This window comes from Gorilla gorilla, chromosome 20, assembly GCF_029281585.2.
Source record: "Gorilla gorilla gorilla isolate KB3781 chromosome 20, NHGRI_mGorGor1-v2.1_pri, whole genome shotgun sequence".
Taxonomy (NCBI): Eukaryota; Metazoa; Chordata; class Mammalia; order Primates; family Hominidae; genus Gorilla; species Gorilla gorilla.
In genome coordinates this window covers 66,800,009-66,819,138 of record NC_073244.2, presented here as the reverse complement: position 1 = coordinate 66,819,138, position 19,130 = coordinate 66,800,009, and the positions used below count along the sequence as shown (strand labels likewise).

Here is a 19,130-nt window from a genome sequence, read left to right as displayed (position 1 = left end):
TGGATGGAGCGTGGTGGTGGCATCATCATCCCACCCTTGGTGATCTCAGGGTAGCCAACCTTCTCCTTGTTTGGTTTCTTTAATTAATTAATTAAATTTGGAGACAGGGTCTCAATTCTTCGTCCAGGCTGGAGTAAAGTGGTGTGGTCTCGGCTCACTGCAACCTCTGTCTCCTGGGTTCAAGCGGTTCTCCTGCCCTCAGCCTCCCGAGTCCCTAGGATTACATGCGTCTGCCACCATGCCCGGCTATCCTTGTGTCGTTTCTTAATTTGTCCTTGACCTGGGTTCCAGTGTTGGTTTCCTGTTGCTGCTGTAGAAAATTATCAGAAGCATGGCAGCAGGAGAGAACACACTGACCCCTTCCAATTCTGGAGACAGAAATCGGACCCTATTTTTCCCGGGCTAAAATCAAGGCGTCTGCAGGGCTTCGTTCCCTCTGGAGACTCAGGAGAATCAGTTCCTTGACTTTTCCAGCCTCTATAGGCCACCTGCATTCATGGCTCATGGCCTTCCTCCACCTTCAAAGCTGATGGAGACTCCCATTACACTGCTCTAATCCCCACTCCCCTCTTCCTCCTCCTTTCATGTGGACACTTGTGATTATACTGAGCCTAGTGGGACAGTCCAGGCTGTCTCCCCATCTCAAAGTCAACTCATCAACAACCTGAGCTCCATCTTCCCCTTCAGTCCCTTCCCCTATAACATAAGTAGTCACAGGTTCCAGGGATTAGAATGTCACCATCACTGGGGACAATTATTCTTCCCACCACAGCACCCATTTCCCTGTATTCAATCCCCCTTTACCCCAAATATAGTCAGGGCCTGGGTGATGGGACCCTCAAGGACACCCCCACCAGAAGCTGTGGGATTCAGGAGGTGGGACAAGGAGGATCCCAGACACGAGTCCTCTGACCTGTGACCATGATCACCAGGGGGTTGCTGGGTGCCGACCACCCACTGGGGGAGTGTGGGTGTGAACCCCGACATCTGTACGTCCCTGTGTGTGCTGGGGTCACAGGGCCCATGAAAAGGCTGTTCCAGAATATTCTGTTGTAGAGCTCAGTGCCGGGCACCCCATCTTCCTTGTACACACTGAAGTTGTTAAACCCAAGATAAGAATGACACCGAAGAATCACATGTCCTGGAGGCACCACAGGGCTGGGCCAGGCAGACAGCAAGGGCTTGTCCTGACCACCTTGGGGAGAAGGAGGCACCGCCTTAGAGAGGAGGATGTGGAGCCGCCCCTCCCTCCCTGTGCTCTGAAGATTCTCCTCGCTTTCCATGTTTCTATGGCTGCTATCACACCTTGGTGCCCAGGGCTAAAGGAAGGACCCATCCCGCAAACACAAGGTGTCTCCCTACAACAAAAATGTCAGCTGAGAACTTTGAGCAAGTGCTGAGTAAGAGACTCCTACTAGATTTTAATACTGTAAGATTACTCACATAAAACAACACAAGGTAGACATGAGGTGGAGGGCATGTCCTTTGAGAATGGAATATCAGCAGATGCCTGAATGAAAATAAGCAACTGAGTCCCCATCAGAGGATTTGGAATGTCAGGGCCATGGCTGTGGTTTCCCACCTCTTCTGGTGGAGTGACAGCAGCCACACTGCAGCCCCTACCGTCATGGAAACGCTGAAGTGTGTGAGTAACACCTTTTTCCTCAGAGGATCTGCTGTTCCTACCACTTCCCCACCACACACCCCAGCTTTGAGCACCCCAGTCCAACCCTGGTCCCCACAGGACTTGACTCTGCCAAGGGAATGAAAGGCCAGGGAGGCGAGGTCGGAACTGTGGGCCGAGCACCCCAGGATCCCCTCTTCCTAGTTTATGAGAGACTCCCTGACAGGGCTTCCCTCCTGTTTCAGGAAAATCCTCTTATGTGGGGAGATGACACCCTAAGGTTTGGAGAAGGACTCACCCTCATGTGGCCAGGCCCCCTGCAGCAAGAAGAACCCTGGAAAGAAAGATCATGATGGACGATCCATCTGCAGGCAAACCAGGCCTCCCTTGCTGCCCCCACTGGGCTGTGAGTCTTGGTAGCCAGGCCCTTCCTGGACTGAAGTTAAACTCACCCTCAGTGCCTACCTGCACCCAAGAACAGGGCTGTCGGCTGTGCAGAGACCCAGCCTCCAAGACCAGATCCCCACCACAAGCCCAGATCCCCACCACAAGCCCATATCTCCACTCCAGGCCAATATTTCCACCCTAGGCCTATATCTCCACTCCAGGCCCATATCTCCACTCCAGGCCCATATCTCCACTCCAGGCCCATATCTCTACTGAAGGCCCGTAACTCCACCTCCAGGCCCAGATCTCCACCCCAAGCCCATATCTCCACTCTAGGCCCATATCTCCACTCCAGGCCCAAATATCCACCTCTAGGCCCATATCTCCACTCCTGGCTCATATCTCTACTACAGGCCTGTAACTCCACCTCAGGCCCATATCTCCACTCCAGGCTCCTATCTCCCCTCCAGGTTCCTATCTGCACTCCAGACCCAGATCTCCACCTCCAGGCCCATAACTCCACCTCCAGGCCCACATCTCCACCTCTGGGCCCAGATCTCAATCCCCGCACTCCCTCCCTCTATTCCTTTCCAGGACTCACCAACACACGCCATGCTGACGACCATGAGCGACATGGTGCTGCCGGTGCAGACAGGCGGCCGCGCCCCAGCTCAGCTCAGAAGCGCACAGGATGTTATTTGGCGCCCTGCCCATGCAGTTTACATGTTGACCACATCATGGGAGGGTGACGTACTCAGGCTCTTTCTACCTTGCATGAGGCCCAGTGGGTGCTCGCTCAAGAGCGGAACACGGCTTCCTGGAAATTGTTCTCACTAGAATTGACACCTAGTGTCCTTCACTATGACCAACTCAAAACACGTCTCAGATCCAACCTCCCGAACACGAGATGCCTAAAATCTGTGCTAACGTGAAAGACTTTTCATGTATTTTTATTGTTTTTATCTGAGATTCAAACTCTTCTTCATGTGTAATATGCAAAATATCTAACAGGTATTATTAATGTTTTCAGAGTCATTGTGACTAATAAACCATTAGAATTGTTCATGCTTGTATTTCTAGTATTACAGCAGAACCAGTTAAAATGATTTAAATTCCCAGGGAAGGATTATGCAATTATGTACAATCTTAGAATTGTACGTTATCAGCAAAAACCATACATGTAAACCCTGGATTTTTGTAGTTTTATCTAAAATTTGTCTCATGACCCAAGATTCCAGAGTCCCAACTCTGGAGTTTGCTCTCTGTCTGTCTCTCTCCCTCCCTCATTTTAAATTTTACAGAAATATCCAGTGACATAATGCTATAGAAAATCAAGTTTCCCCCAGCACGTCGGGAAGCCGAGGTGGGCGGATGAACTGAGATGAGGAGATTGAGAGCAGCCTGGCCAACAGAGTGAAACCGTGTCTCTGCTAAAAATCCAAAAATTAGCCGTGCCTGGTGGCAGGCACCTGTAATGCCAGCTACTCAAGAGGCTGAGGCACGAGAATCGCTTGAACCCGGGAGGCGGAGGTTGCAGTGAGCTGAGATTCCGCCACGGCAGTCCAGCCTGGGTGACAGAGCAAGACTCCGCCTCAAGAAAAAAAAAAAATAGTAAATAGCCTATAATAACAAATTAGAGGGCTCTGGCTACTAAATTTAAAGGGTTGTATGAGGCTACATAAAGTGCAGCATCCTCAAGAGTGTGGACACAGAGAGCCGTTTAGCAGAGACAGTGTCTAAAATACATATATGTACACATAGTCCCTTTATAGTTGACAAAGGCTGCCCTGTGGTTTAAGGTGGCATAGAATGTCTTCTCAATAAACAATATTAAACCAAAGGGTTACACATAGGAAAAAATAAATCTCAACTTATTCTCACACTATAAAAACACTTCTTAATTTTTATCTAGTTATTGTACATTTTTTATGATTTATATTTAAAATTGAGAAATAAAAGTCATATACGGTCATCCTTCACTATTCGTGGGTGATTGGTTCCAGGATCTCCACTCAGATACCAAAATCTGCAGATGCTCAAGCCTCTTATATGAAATGGCACAGCGTTTGCAAATAACATATGCACATCCTCCTGTATACATGAAATCATCTCTAGATTACTTATAATTCCTGATACAGCCTACACACAGCTTCATTTGTGTCCGTTCAACATAGTTATGCTTTTTGAAACTTTGTGGATATTTTCTCTGAATATTTTTGATTTATACTTGGTTCAATAAACACCTGTAAACCCCACAGATATGGAGGAGCGACTGTATATTTATAGTATGAAATGTGATGTGTTGATATGTGTCCCCGTGGAGATGAGACTAACAAGCCCTATGACTCTGCAAATGTTTCATCTTGGAATGACTCTGCCAGCTTTCCAGGTCTGCAGAGAGTAAGAATATCACTTGTTCTTGTGATTCACGATCCTTGGAACCTCCTATGTGCTGCATCTTTGGATGAAAATTGGAGTCCCAGAGACAAATGAGGCTCCACCCTGCTTCCAGAAGCTTAGAGTCCAGGGGTGAGAACCCAGTAGAGAATAGATGGGGTTGTATGGACATGGTAATGATAACAGCGGTTTCTTTCAGCTAATAGTGTCACATTACCTATAGCATGAGGGCAGACATGTTTATTTGAAGAGGAGACAGCTACATTGAAATCACAAAAAATTTTAAAAGTTTCACTGCTGACAGAAGGCTGGAAAATAGTCTGAAGAAAGCTGAAACAGCATGAGGGAAGGTGGAACAGCATGAGGGAAGGTGGAACAGCATTTGTGTAAGTGCCATGTCAAGAGGGAGCCTCTTGTATGTTTGGAATTGTGAGTTCCTCAGTGTGATTGCAGCCTCAAGTAGACTAGGAAGTAAGCCAGTTAGGTTGGAGAGGTGGGCAGGGGTCAAGTGAAATGGAGAATTGTGGGCTAAGCAAAGGAGTGTGTTTTCTCTCCAGCAGGCAGTGGGGACCTTAGACATTTGTAAGCAAGAGAGAGGCACGTTCAGATTCATGGTGTGAGGAAGAGCGATGCCCTAAGATGAAGACTGATGCCTTCAGATTCCAGCTGCTGGTACATGGGAGCTGGCAACCCAGTTTTGAGACAGGGCTGTTGTCTCCCTAGAAGACGCCCTCAAGGCCTGACTGTGGTGCTCGTGGACAGGAGACAACTTTGGATCTGGGCTCAGCATTTGGAAGTTCCGTGTACACGCTGGTATCTGTTGGGGGTGTCTTGGGCCTCTGAGAAGGGGGAGAGATTTTTCTCTGAGTGAAAACGCAGTGATGCAACTGTGTGTATGTCACCTCCTGAGGGTCTTGTTCATCAGAGTCCTGGAAAGACGGAAATGCTGAGTGAGGGAGGGTGCTCACGTTTTCCAGGACTCCTTGGGAATAACACCAGCCACGAGGCTGGGCCGAGGAGCACCTACCTCCCTGTTCACTGTTCTGTTCCCTGCAGGCTCTTGGTCCATTACAGCAGCATCTGTAGGAGACGGAAGTCAACAAAACAGCTCGGAGGGCACTTCTGGGTCCTCATTTCATAAGCAGATACCAACATGCAGGGGGAGGCCATAGGTGCCTGAGGTCCCTCAGTTGGCAACAGCAGACTCAGACATTCTATCTCTTTGAGCTCAAGGACCCATCCCATGAATAGCTCTGAGTTCCCATCCCATTGATTCTGTCTCCCACTTTCTGCCTGTCATGGAACCTTCTCCTGGATGTGAATGGCTGCAGGGGACATAAGGATACAGTTCAGAATCAGGCAATGGTCTGTGAGCTGAAGGCAGGTGCCGGGAGTCTGGTGCTCTCTCTAGAAAGTCCTGCCTCTGTGGCTCCTGCCTTGGGCCAGGGACCATCCTGCCTGTGAGGAACACACACCTGAGTGCTCCCATCCTGCTTCCCCACATGGCTCTGAGCTCTCTGGCCTCTGCTTCGTGAGACTTACTTTTTTTGTTGGAGCACCAGTGATGAAGGAGAAAGAAGAGGAGGAGGATGAAGAGGATGATGACCACTGAGGTCCCAATCAGAACGTGCAGGTGTCTGGGGTTACCTGGAAGAAGATGAGACACCAATAAGAAGCTAATCATAGCAGTTCCTCTATATGAATTGTCTCGCATTTCTTGATTGACAGGTAACCACATAAAACACCTCTTTAGGACAAGCACCCAGATGGCGGGAGACCTAGCTTTCTCCTGCTTTCTCAGTTATAGCTCTCATAGTAACCATAGAACGTGCTGAGGATACAACTACTTTAGTTGAGATGTTTGACCCCTTCAAACCTCACATTGAAATTTAACCCCCAGAGTGGGAGGTTGGGCCTCTTGAGAGGTGTTTGGGTCATGGAGGTGGATCCATCATGAACAGATCAATGCTGTCCCAAGGAGACGGGGTTAGCAAGCTCCCCCTCTATTAGTTCCTGGAGAGCTGGTCGTTAAAAAGAGCTTGGAAACTCCATCACTTCCTCTCCCCCTTGCTCCCTCTCTTGCCGTGTGATCTCTGTGGTCTCTGCACAGACAGACCCTCCTTCCCTTCTGCCAGAGTGGGAGCAGCCTGAGGCCGTCACGAGAAATAGCTGCTGTTGCCATGCTTCCAGTACAGCCTGCAGAACTGTGAGGCAAACCAATCTCTTTTCTTTAGAAGTTACCCAGACTCAAGTGTTCCTTTAGAGCAACAAAAATGGACTAAGACAGCAACGTCCTGAGATCAGGAGGAATGTCTCAGAACAGCCTGGGCTGTCTTCCTGTTCTTCCTGGAGGAGGACGTCATGCAGTGCTTTAGCTGAGAGCTTCCTGTGGCTCCAGGGTACAAAACCCAGGCTGGGCTGCTTTCTGGCTTCCCCCAGCTACACTGCAAATGGGGTGACTCCATATGTCCCGAGCAGCTTTTCTGAGCCTTGAGGGACTGGCTCACATTGAAATGTAGGCTTCTGTTGTCACTCGCTTCTTATCTGTTAGTAATGAACCTGCCTGTGTAATGTATCCTCTGTGTGTTCTGTCTCCCTGGAGTGACGGTCAGTGATAGGAATTGGCATAGGCCCAGGTGCAGTCCAGAGGTGTTTAGAGTCTTCTCTGGGAAGACTGCACTGGGATTGATACACAGCGAATGTGCTTTAGGATTTCTACATCCACAGCATTCTTGAGTCAAACAACTTGCATTCTCCAAGAAAAGGAAACAAAAGTGAAATCAAGATTAAAAAAAGCGAAGTAGAATTCTCTAATGTCTTACGTCCAGGAAATAGTGTTGAAGCCCGTGTGAAACGTGCTACTCTTTGTGATCTCGGGAGACACATGTTAGGCTGCTGTTCTACCCGAGAGGCTGGGGGAAGGACCACACCCTCGGCCATCTATTGCTTCAATACCACCTGTCCTCCTGTGAATTAGTAGGAAAGGGGAGCAGGAGCTAGTGCTGGCACTGATCTCTGATTCCAAAATCTGGACTCACTCCAAGGAGTATTAATGTTTACCTCCCCATGGTCTATCTGAATCTCCACAGGTGATTGGAAGTAGGGGTGAGGTGGGGATTTGGGTGAGAGGGCATTTTTTTTTTGTGATGAACAGAGCAGTTTCTCTATTCCACGATCTGTGCTGGAGGATTCAGCGAGCTTTCACATTTTCTATATGATCTCATGCTCACAGAAAGCCAAATAGGGAAGAGGTTTTAGGCTGATTGCCTAACGGATAAGATAAAGGATCAAAGAAGTAATTATAGAGAAATAGAAAAATGATGATTGGAATTCAGGTGCCTTTGTCATTCATGTGTGTTATATTATATTTATGCATTTCTTATTTTTATTTTTTGAGATGGAGTCTCCTTGTGTCACCCAGGCTGGAGTGCAGTGATGCAATCTCCACTCACTGCAACCTCCACCTCCTGGGTTGAAGTCATTCTCCTGCTTCATCCTCCTGAGTAGGAGCTGGGATTACAGGGGTGCACCACCATGCTCGGCTAATTTTTGTATTGTTCGTAGAGATAGGGTTTCACCATGTTGGCCAGGGTGGTCTGGAACTCCTGACTTCGTGGAATCCACCCGCCTTGGCCTCCTGCAGTGCTGGGTTAGGCTTGAGCCACCGTTCACAGACTTGTATACTATGCTATAATAGGTCCCTTCACTTCCACCACCCCTCATATATCTGTCACTGCTTGCCAGGTATTGATTTATGTGTAGGATGAATAAATCTCAGAAAGAAATTAATTAAGCGAGGATTAAACAACTAGGAAAATCATACCCAGCAAGCCTTTCCAGCCAATGATTCCACCTCACAAGCATATCTTATATCCATCTGCTTCATCCACTTAGGGTCTAAATCAGCACCATATTTCACCAGTGAGGCGGGAATTGCCTTTTCCACAGTCTCCTAGATTCCAGTTATGAGCCTGGGCCTCCCTTATTTTCATGTCAGTCACTATTAATCATGTAGGGATTCCTGGTTACCCCGAGGTGAATCCAATGGCTGTGAGTATCAAACACACACCCCTTGTTCCTCCTTAGTTTCCTGTGTACCCAGTGTGCTCTCCGTCTCTCCACAGTCGTCTTGTCATTCTCCCCACGTCATTCCCAGCATTTCAGGCAGAGCCTCTTCCTTCCACATCAGATTGTTTTCACCTTTGTGCCTTCACGGCTGACAGCTGTGTGTGGAAAATCCTTCCGCCAATCTTTCAGGGGTTCAATCCGTGTTTTTCATTAATGTCACAAATATCTGTTTAGTGAGATCTTCTCTGTCACCCAAACTCATACACTCAGCATTATCTATTATTGATTTTGAATTCTGGCTGGGCACAGTGGCTCACGCCTGTAATCCCAGTACTTTGGGATGCTGAGGCGGTTGGATCACTTGAGGTTGGGAGTTTCAGACAAGCTTGGCCAACATGGTGAAACATCCTCTCTACAAAAAATATACAAAAAGAGTTAGCCGGGCATGGTGGCAGTTGCCTGTAATCCCAGCTACTCGAGAGGCTGAGGCAGGAGAATCACTTCAATCAAGGAGACACAGGTTGCAGTGAGCCAAGATGGTGACACTGCACTGTAGCCTGGAAGACAGAGGGAGACTCTGTCTCAATAAACAAACGAACAAACAAAAAATAGATTTCATGCACAGATGCTTCCCAATGGATCATTCATTTATTGGTCCACTTGTGCATACATTTTCTGCCCTCCCATTTAACCATCTGCAATATCAGTGTCCGAAGAGCAGAGGCCAAATGCATCTTGTTCACTGTATGTGGAAGGCAGGAGAATGCTGTCCCAACCCAAAATGTCCCTGTCCTAGCCTCCATAGCTTGTGAATATGTTATTTTACAAGGAAAGGTGGAACGAAGATTGCAGATGGATTTACGGTTGCTAATCAACTGAACTTAAAACAAGGGTATCCTGGATGATTTCCGGGAGATTATGATGGATTTTCATCTTTGTGAACCCAATAGAATCCCCAAGTTTTCAAAAGATAAGGAAGAAGGGAGAGCAGCATTCAGAGAAAGAGGTGTGGTAAGGAAGAAGGGTCTGAGTGATGCCATGTGAGATGTGATCAGTCTTTGTGGGCTTTGAGGAAGGAGGAAGGAGACCAGGAGCCAAGGAACTGGGAGCCTTTAGAAGCAGGGACAAGTGAGAAGCAGATTCTTGCCTGGAACCTTCAGAGGGAAGGCAGCCTTGCTGTCACCTTGATTTTAGCCCAGTGAGATGCACTTCATACTTTGAGCTAGAGCACTGTAAGATAATTAAATAACCATTTTGTTTTCACCCATGAATCTTGTGGAAATTTGTTATGGCAACAATAGGAAAAGGTTCCACACTGCACAGCCTGAGCATGGGGCCGTGGCTGAATGAGTCAGTGAGTCGAAGTGTGCGTGCATGAGCTCTGTTCTCTTTTACGGCAAGGCTCTTGCTCTGCTGAGTCAGCCAGGGTTGCTTCGTGACCAACAGTAATTCATTCCTTGTCAAGTGGAACTTCTCTAAACACCCACCCTCATCAGATGTTCCCTTCCCTTCCCTCTCTCAAGCCCCCAGGAATTTATCCTCCAGTTAGGAATGCAGGCAGAACAAACATTGTATTTTTCCTGAGAAAGATGTCAGATTGGCAATCATTCTTGTAGCTTGTAGGAGGTCTCAGCTCCATAAAATGAGAGATGAAGAGATTTCACTGAGCCCTGGTTTGGGCCCAGATCCCTTTTGCTGTTGGAGTATCTGGAGTTCAGAGATGGTGGAAGACAGGTGTACAAAGTCAGAGCTGTGAGATGCTGAGTCAACGCTTGAATCCAAGGTTTCCACCTCCCCAGGTTTCCAAAAGCAGATATAAGAGGGTTCTGTACTCACCTGTTTTGGAGCTTGGTTCAGTGGGTGAAGGCCAACTATTTGAAGGGTTTCCTAGAACATGAGACAGGAGAGAGGTGAGGAAATGAGGGTGTCTGTCCTCTACTCAGTGGAAATCTTTGAGGTTGGTTCATGGCCAACACTCTGTTATCTAATATTGTGCCCTGGGAGTCCTGGGATCCTTTTTTCCGTAATTTTTGTATGTGACGCCCACTGTCTTGAGACTTCAAGGTATAAAGAAAGAACAGGAACATCACACTACCTGATCTCAAAATATGTTACAGAGCTGTAGTAAGCAAAACAGCATGATGCTGGCATAAAGAAAGGCACATAGAACAACGGAGCAGAATGAATAACACAGATATAATCCACGCATTTACATCCAATGTTTTTTTACTTTTTCTTTTGAGATGGATTCTCACTCTGTCACCCAGGCTGGAGTGCAGGGGTGCAATCTCGGTTCACTGCCACCACAGCCTCCTGGGTTCAATCAATTCTCTTGCCTCAAACTCCTGAGTAGTGGTATTACAGGTGCTGACCACCATGCTCAGCTAATTTTTATATTTTTAGTGGAGACGATGTTTCATCACGTCGGCCAGACTAATCTTGAACTCCTGGCCTCAGGTGATCCACCTGCCTCAGGCTCCCAAAGTGCTGAAATTGCAGGTTTCAGCCATCATGCCCAGCCCATCTAATGGACTTTGACAAAGGTGCCAAGAACTCACAATCAGGAAAGGACAGTCTTTTCAATAAACAGTGCCGGGAAACCTGGACATCTACATGCAGAGGAATGAAACTGCACCTCTACCTGTCACTATACACAAAAATCAAATGAAAATGGATTAAAGATGTGAGTCTAAGGCCTGAGCCTATGAAACACGTAGAAGAAAATATTGGGGAAATGCTCCAGGACATTTGTCTGAAGGAAGACATTTTGTTTTAAACCTTCAAAACACAAGTAATCCAAGCAAAAATAGACCATTGGGATTACCTCAAACTAAGCAACTTCTGCACCACTAAAAATAAACCAACAAAGTGAAGAGACAACCCACGGATTGGGAGCAAATATGTGCAAACTATGCATCCGAGACGGGATTAATATCTAGAAATATAAGAAGCTCAAACAACTCAATAAAACAAATGATTTAATTGAAAAGGGAGCAAAAGACATGAAATTTTCCCACATACTAAAAAGTGCTCAGTATCACTCATCATCAGAGAAACGCAAATTAAAATCAAAGTGAGTTTTCATCTCACCCCATTAAAATGGCGGAGGTTGCAGTGAGCTGAGATTGTGCCACTGCACTCCAGCACAGGGGACAGAGCTAGACTCCGCCTCAAAAAAAAAAATGTTAAAGGTGGTAAGCTATATAGGTATATTTAACCTCAGTAAATATTTTTTCAAACAAAAAGAAAAGGGTGTAGGGGTTGCTGGTGATGACATCTCTGTGTAGGTGAGAGGCAAGGATGGGCTTCTGGGAAATGGGTAAGGTTGAGGGGCTGAGGGAACCTCTGATCTCCCCAAACTAAGCCCAGTCTCCCCTTCTCTGGGTGTCTTCTGACCGCTTTCTCCATCTGCCTGGGTGCCTGGAGCCCTGGCCGCGGGCCTCCATGCAGGCCGTGCAGGAGGGTTTGGAGGTGCCCTGTCTGCCATCCTGCACCCTGATCCCTCCCTCACACCCATGCTGCATCTTCTCTCTGCATCTGTCCATGCTTCTCTCCATCATCAGCAGGAAGCTCCTCAGCTAAGGCTCTAGGATCACAGGACATGGGACAGGCAGGGCCTTTCCTCACCTGTGACAGAAACAAGCAGTGGGTCACTCGGGTCTGACCACTCGTAGGGAGAGTCACGGAAAGAGCCGAAGCATCTGTAGGTCCCTCCGTGGGTGGCAGGATCCAGAGGAAAGTTGGCCTGGAATGTTCCGTTGACCTTGGGCCCTGCAGGGAGCCTACGTTCACGGCCCCCCTCCTCCCTGGATAGATGGTACATGTCATAGGAGCTCTGGGAGCTGCAGGACAAGGTCACATTCTCTCCTGCCTGAACTGTGGGGCCCGGCTGGGCTGAGAGAGAAGGTTTCTCATATAGACCTGGAAGGAGAAGAGGCAGTTTCCTCAGGGAGGTTCTTCCTTGTCACAGCTCCCCTCACACCTGAGCTGAGAACTCACTCCCCTGCTCTATGACCTAATGCTCTCTCTCTCTCTCACCCTCCACCCCATCTCTCTTCATGTCTATTTCCTCCTTCCACCTTCTCTGTCTCTCTAGGTCTCTGATCTCACTTTCCCACCTCTAGATATGTTTTTCCTTTTTGGATTGCTTTATTCTCTCTGACTCTCCTTGGATTGGTTGACTTGAGGTTACTTTTTTAAATTCTGAGTTTCTCACTTTGTGTCCTGTTCATAACTTTCTGCATATTTCTATCTATTATCTATCGATCTATCTATTTATCTATTCAGTGTCTAACTACAAATTCTCTTCCTGCCATCTATATCTATATATCATCTATTTATCAATCAATTGTCTATCTATCCATCAATCATCTGTTATCTATATCTATGTATCATCTCTGTATGATTTCTCTCTTTGTCTGCCTCTCTATCTCTTTGTATTATCTATCTATCTTCATCATCATAATGTCTATGTATCATCTATTAATGAATCAATCAATCATCATCTATGTATCTATAACCTATTGTCTATCATCTACCTATTTATCATCTATCTATATCTATCCATCTATCATCTGTCTTGCTCTGCCTCTCGGTCTCTCTAGTTCTCTTTGGAATCTCTGCAATTCATCCCCACATCTCCATCTTTCTATGTCCTTGTGCCTCTCCCTCAGGACTCTAATTGTAGTGCTTTTCTCTGCTCCCTTCCATCATTCTCACCACTTCTCTGCCCTTTTTTCTCTCTCTTTATGTGTCTGTGAGTCTCTCAATCTCCTTCCTCTGGCTCATTCTCTGTGTGTTTATGTCTTTGCTTTTTGGTGTTCCTGATTTCTCTCTGTGCCTCTCAGTGATCCTCTCATATGTGGGGTTATTTGGAATGTGAGCCTCAGAATCCAGTCTGGGGACCCGAAGTTCACACAACATACAGGGGTTGGTGTTCTGGGGCCATGATATCTTGGGACGGTTATTCTCCATTACATGGAAGGCAGAGGTGTCAGAATAAACACGGCGTCTGTAGGTGCCACAAGGCCTGAGGCAACAGGACCCAACTCAGGTCAGAAATATGGGTGTCCTTGGGTTCTCCTGGTAGAGAACACTTTGTGGAGGTAAAACAGAAATGAAACTTCTAACCTGTGCCAGGTCTCTGAGCAAAGTCAGCATGGATGGACACCCCTCTCTGGGACATGTCTGTCTGTCTGTCTGTCTCCTTTAACTCTTTCTGTCTTTTCTAACTCCCTGTATGGCCCCTGTCTTTGTCCTCTGTTATGACACCTGGTCTGTACTTGTGTCTCCTGTTTCTCTGTCTCTGTTGGTACAGACCTCACCAAGTCAGTCTCTCCCCATAAGAATACCAAGCTCATCTTCCTTACAACCACCTGGGCCTCCAAGTCCTGGATCATTCACTCCGTATCCCAGTGACAATGAGAAGAATGTCCAGACTCTCTCACCTGTGATCACGATGTCCAGAGGGTCACTGGGAGCTGACAACTGATAGGGGGAGTAAGTAACAGAACCGTAGCATCTGTAGGTCCCTGCCAGGTCTTCCGTCATGGGACCGATGGAGAAGTTGGCCTTGGAGACCCCATCATGGAGCTCTCCAATGTGGCACAAAGTGTCGTTAACCTCCCCCTCTCTGTGCAGAAGGAAGTGCTCAAACATGACATGTGACCAACATTGCAGGATGACTGTTTCTTCTGATTTCACCAGGTGACCAGGGAGGGCCAGGAGGGAAGGTTTTCTGTGGACTCCTAGGAAGAGAGGTTGTGAGTTTAGAAGGCGTCTCTCTTTATCGTCACATCCATGGCACCTGGAATGAGTGAGGCTTCCCCTCGCTGGTGTCTGTCTCTCTCCTTCCTCTCTGTGTCTTCATGTTCTTTTCTGTGCCCATAACTAATGGTGCAGGTCCTTCCATCTGTCTCCCTCCCTCTTCTCTGTCCCTCTGTCTCTAGTAGCCTCTGATTCCCTTCCCACTGGGCTTAGCCTCATCTCTTGGGCTGTTGTATCTATGTCACACTAATGTCTTTCTTGCTGTCTATGTGGGGGTGGAAGAGGAAGCAGGATAGGCTGCACGTCCCAGCTCTTAGCAGCCTTGTTCAATCTCTTTTGGACGAATTGGAATCCTTGGCAGGAGGTATGAACTGATCAGTAAGGCAGGCACCAGTGTCCACACACCCTGTTCCTGGTGGGGACTGGGAGCCACTCTTGCCATGCCTGTGCCTTCTCCACGGTGCCAGTTTCCATAGGCTGGCTCCTCGTGCTGATTTGAGGAGTATCAACCCCTCCCTATGTGAATGGAGCCTAGTGGTGGCATCATCATCCCACCCTTGCTGATCTCGGTGTAGCCAACCTTCTCTTTGTTTGGTTTCTTTAATTAATTAATTAATTTTGGAGACAGAGTCTCACTCCTTCACCCAGGCTGGAGTGAAGTGGTGTGGTCTATGCTCACTGCAACATCTGTCTCCTGGGTTCAAGTGATTCTCCTGCCCTCAGCCTCCCGAGTCGCTAGGATTACATTCACCTGCCACCATGCCTGGCTATCCTTGTGTCTTTTCTTAACTTGTCCTTGACCTGGGTTCCAGTGTTGGTTTCCTGTTGCTGCTGTAGAAAATTATCAGAAGCATGGCAGCAGGAGAGAGCACACTGACCGCCTCCGATTCTGGAGACAGAGATCGGACCCTGTTTTTCGAGGGCTAAAATCAAGGCATCTGCAGGGCTGTGTTCCCTCTGGAGACTCAGGAGAATCAGTTCCTTGACTTTTCCAGCCTCTATAGGCCACCTGCATTCATGGCTTATGGGCTTCATCCACCTTCAAAGCTGGTGGAGACTCCCATTATGCTGCTCTAATCCCCACTCCCCTCTTCCTCCTCCTTTCATGTGGACCCTTGTGATTATACTGAGCCCACCGGGACAGTCCAGGCTGTCTCCCCATCTCAAGGTCAACTCATCAACAATCTGAACTCCATCTTCCCCTTCAGTCCCTTCCCCTATAACATAAATAGTCACAGACTCCAGGGATTAGAATGTAGTCATCACTGGGGACAATTATTCTTCCCACCACAGCACCCATTTCCCTGTATTCAATCCCCCTTTACCCCAAATACAGTCAGGTCCTGCGTGATGGGACCCTCAAGGACATGCCTACCAGAAGCTCTGGGATTCAGGAGGTGGGACAAGGAGAATCCCAGACAGGAGCCCTCTGACCTGTGACCATGATCACCAGGGGTTTGCTGGGTACCGACCACCCACTGGGGGAGTGTGTGTGTGAACCCCGGCATCTATAGGTCCCTGCGTGTGACATGGTCACAGGGCCCATGAAAAGGCTTTTCTAGAATATTCTGTTTTACAGCTCAGGGACAGGCACCCCATCATCCTTGTACACACTGAAGTTGTTAAACCCAAGATTAGAGTGACACCGAAGAGTCACATGTTCTGGAGGGACCACAAGGCTGGCCCAGGTAGAAAGCAAGGGCTTGTCCTAACCACCTTGGGGAGAAGGAGGCGCCGCCTTAGAGAGGAGGATGTGGAGCCGCCCCTCCCTCCCTGTGCTCTGAAGATTCTCCCCACTTTCCACGTTTCTATGGCTGCTATCACACCTTGGTGACTAGGGCTAAAGGAAGGACCCATCCCTCAAAGACAAGGTGTCTCCCTACAACAAAAGTGTCAGCTGAGAACTTTGAACAAGTGCTGAGTAAGAGACTCCTACTAGATTTTAATACTGTAAGATTACTCACATAAAACAACACAGGGTAGACATGGGGTGGAGGGCATGTCCTTCGAGAATGGAATATCAGCAGATGCCTGAATGAAAATAAACAACTGAGCCCCCATCAGAGGATTTGGAATGTCAGGGCCATGGCTGTGGTTTCCCACCTCTTCTGGTAGAATGACAGCAGCCACACTGCAGCCCCTACCGTCATGGAAACGCTGAAGTGTGTGAGTAACACCTTTGTCCTCAGAGGATCTGCTCTTCCTACCACTTCCCCACCACACACCCCAGCTTTGAGCACCCCAGTCTAACCCTGGCCCCCACAGAACTTGACTCTGCCAAGGGAATGAAAGGCCAGGGAGGCAAGGTCGGAACTGTGGGCCGAGCACCCCAGAGTCCCCTCTTCCTAGTTTATGAGAGACTCCCTTACAGGACTTCCCTCCCATTTCAGGAAAATCCTATGGGGGAGATGACACCTTAAGGTTTGGAGAAGGACTTACCCTCATGTGGCCAGGCCCCCTGCAGCAAGAAGAACCCTGGAAAGAAAGATCATGATGGACCATCCATCTGCAGGCAAACCAGGCCTTCCTTGCTGCCCCCACTGGGCTGTGAGTCTTGGTAGCCATGCCCTTCCTGGGCCGAAGGGAAACTCACCCTCAGTGCCTACCTGCACCCAGGAAAGGGCTCTCGGCTGTGCAGAGACCCAGTCTCCAGGTACATATCCCCACCCCAAGCCCATATCTCCACTCCAGGCCCATATCTCCACTCTAGGCCGATATTTCCACCCTAGGCCCATATAGCCAATCCGGGCCCATATCTCCACCCTAGGCCCATATCTCCAATCCAGGCCCATATCTCCACTCAGGCCCATATCTCCACCCCAGGCCCATATCTCCACTCCAGGCCCATATCTCCACTCAGGCCCATATCTCCACTCCAGGCCCATATCTCCACTCTAGGCCGATATTTCCACCCTAGGCCCATATAGCCAATCCGGGCCCACATCTCCAATCCAGGCTCAGATCTCCACCCTAGGCCCATATCTCCAATCCAGGCTCATATCTCCAATCCAGGCTCAGATCTCCACTCCAGGCCCATATCTCCACTCCAGGCCCAGATCTCCACTCCAGGGCCATATCTCCACTCCAGGCCCATATCTCCTCTCCAGTCCCATATCTCCACTCCAGGCCCATATCTCCACTCCAGGCCCATATCTCCACCCCGGGACCAGATCTCCACCTCCAGGCCCATAACTACACTCCAGGATCATATCTCCACTTCAAGCCCATATCTCTACATCAGGCCCATATCTCCACTCCAGTCCCATATCTTCACACCAAGGCCCATATCTCCATTCCAGGCCCATATCCCCATCCTAGGGCCATATCTCCACCGCAGGCCCAGATCTCCACTCCAGGCCCATATCTCCACCCCACACCCATATCTCCACTCCAGGCCCATATCTCCACTTCAGGCCCATATCTCCACCCCATGCCCATATCTCCACTCCATACCCATATCTCCACCAGACACCCATATCTCCACCCCACACCCATATCTCCACTCTAGGCCCGTATCTCCACCCCACACCCATATCTCCACCCCATGCCCATATCTCCACTCCATACCCATATCTCCACCCCACGCCCATATCTCCACTCCAGGCCCATATCTCCACTTCACACCCATATCTCCACTCCAGGCACATATCTCCACTCCAGTCCCATATCTCCACCCCATGTCCATATCTCCACTCCCAGCCCATATCTCCACCCCATGCCCATATCTCCACTCCAGTCCCATATCTCCACTCCAGGCCCATATCTCCACTCCAGAACCATATCTCCACTCCAGGCCCATATCTCCACTCCAGAACCATATCTCCACTCCAGGCCCAGATCTCCATTCCAGACCCATATCTCCACCTCCAGGCCCATATCTCCACTCCAGGCCCATATCTGCACTCCAGGCCAATATCTCCACTCCAGGGCCATATCTCCACTCCAAGCTCATATCTCCACTCCAGGCCCATATCTCCACTCCAGGTCCAGATCTCCACTCCAGGCCCAGATCTCCACCTCCAGGCCTGTATCTCGACTCTAGGCCCATATCTCCACTCCAGGCTCATATCTCCATTCCAGGTCCATATCTCCACCTCCAGGCCCATATCTCCACTCCAGTCCCATATCTCCACTCCAGTCCCATATCTCCACTCCAGTCCCATATCTCCACCCTAGGCTCCTACCTCCCCTGCAGGTTCCTATCTCTCCTCCAGGTTCCTATCTCCACTCCAGGCCTATATCCCCACTCCAGGCCCAGATCTCCACTCCAGGCCAGATCTCCACTCCAGGCCCAGATATCCACCTCTAGGCCCATATCTCCACTCCTGGCCCATAACTCTACTACAGGCCTGTAACTCCACCTCCAGGCCCATAACTCCACTCCAGGCCCATATCTCCACTTCCAGGCCCATGTTTCCACTCCAGGCCCATATCTGCACCGCAGGCCCATATCTCCACTCCAGGCTCCTATCTCCCCTCCAGGTTCCTATCTCCCCTCCAGGTTCCTATCTCCACTCCAGGCCCATATCTCCACCCCAGGCCCATATCTCTGCCTCCAGGCCCATATATCCACTCCAGGCCCAGATCTCCACTCCAGGCCCATAACTCCACCTCCAGGCCTATATCTCCACCTCTGGGCCCAGATCTCAATCCCCGCACTCCCTCCCTCTATTCCTTTCCAGGACTCACCAACACACGCCATGCTGACGACCATGAGCGACATGGTGCTGCTGGAGCAGACAGGCGGCCGCGCCCCAGCTCAGCTCAGCAGCGCACAGGATGTTATTTGGCGCCCTGCCCATGCAGTTTACATGTTGACCACATCATGGGAGGGTGACGTACGCAGGCTCTTTCTACCTTGCATGAGGCCCAGTGGGTGCTCGCTCAA

The 19,130-nt window shown here is 49.0% G+C and overlaps 2 protein-coding genes across 2 annotated transcripts in view; both read right to left on the bottom strand.

Annotated features, from left to right (window-relative positions):
- LOC101128484 (putative killer cell immunoglobulin-like receptor like protein KIR3DP1) overlaps positions 1–2,646 on the bottom strand; it is a 30,762-nt gene extending 28,116 nt beyond the window's left edge. The window contains 3 exon segments of the mRNA XM_063701654.1: positions 914–1,195; positions 1,923–1,958; positions 2,613–2,646. Of these exon segments, the coding sequence (XP_063557724.1) occupies positions 914–1,195; positions 1,923–1,958; positions 2,613–2,646 (352 nt within the window).
- Positions 2,647–4,810: 2,164 nt separating this feature from the next.
- On the bottom strand, positions 4,811–18,965 carry LOC115933447 (killer cell immunoglobulin-like receptor 2DL3). The gene is made up of 8 exons (XM_063701653.1): positions 18,932–18,965; positions 16,682–16,717; positions 13,924–14,223; positions 12,104–12,397; positions 10,313–10,363; positions 5,951–6,055; positions 5,436–5,488; positions 4,811–5,337 (listed from the first exon to the last, which is right to left on the bottom strand). The coding sequence occupies exons 1-8, from the start codon at positions 18,963–18,965 to the stop codon at positions 5,128–5,130; spliced, it is 1,083 nt and encodes a 360-aa protein (XP_063557723.1). The 3' UTR covers positions 4,811–5,127.
- Between the last annotated feature and the right edge of the window lie 165 nt (positions 18,966–19,130).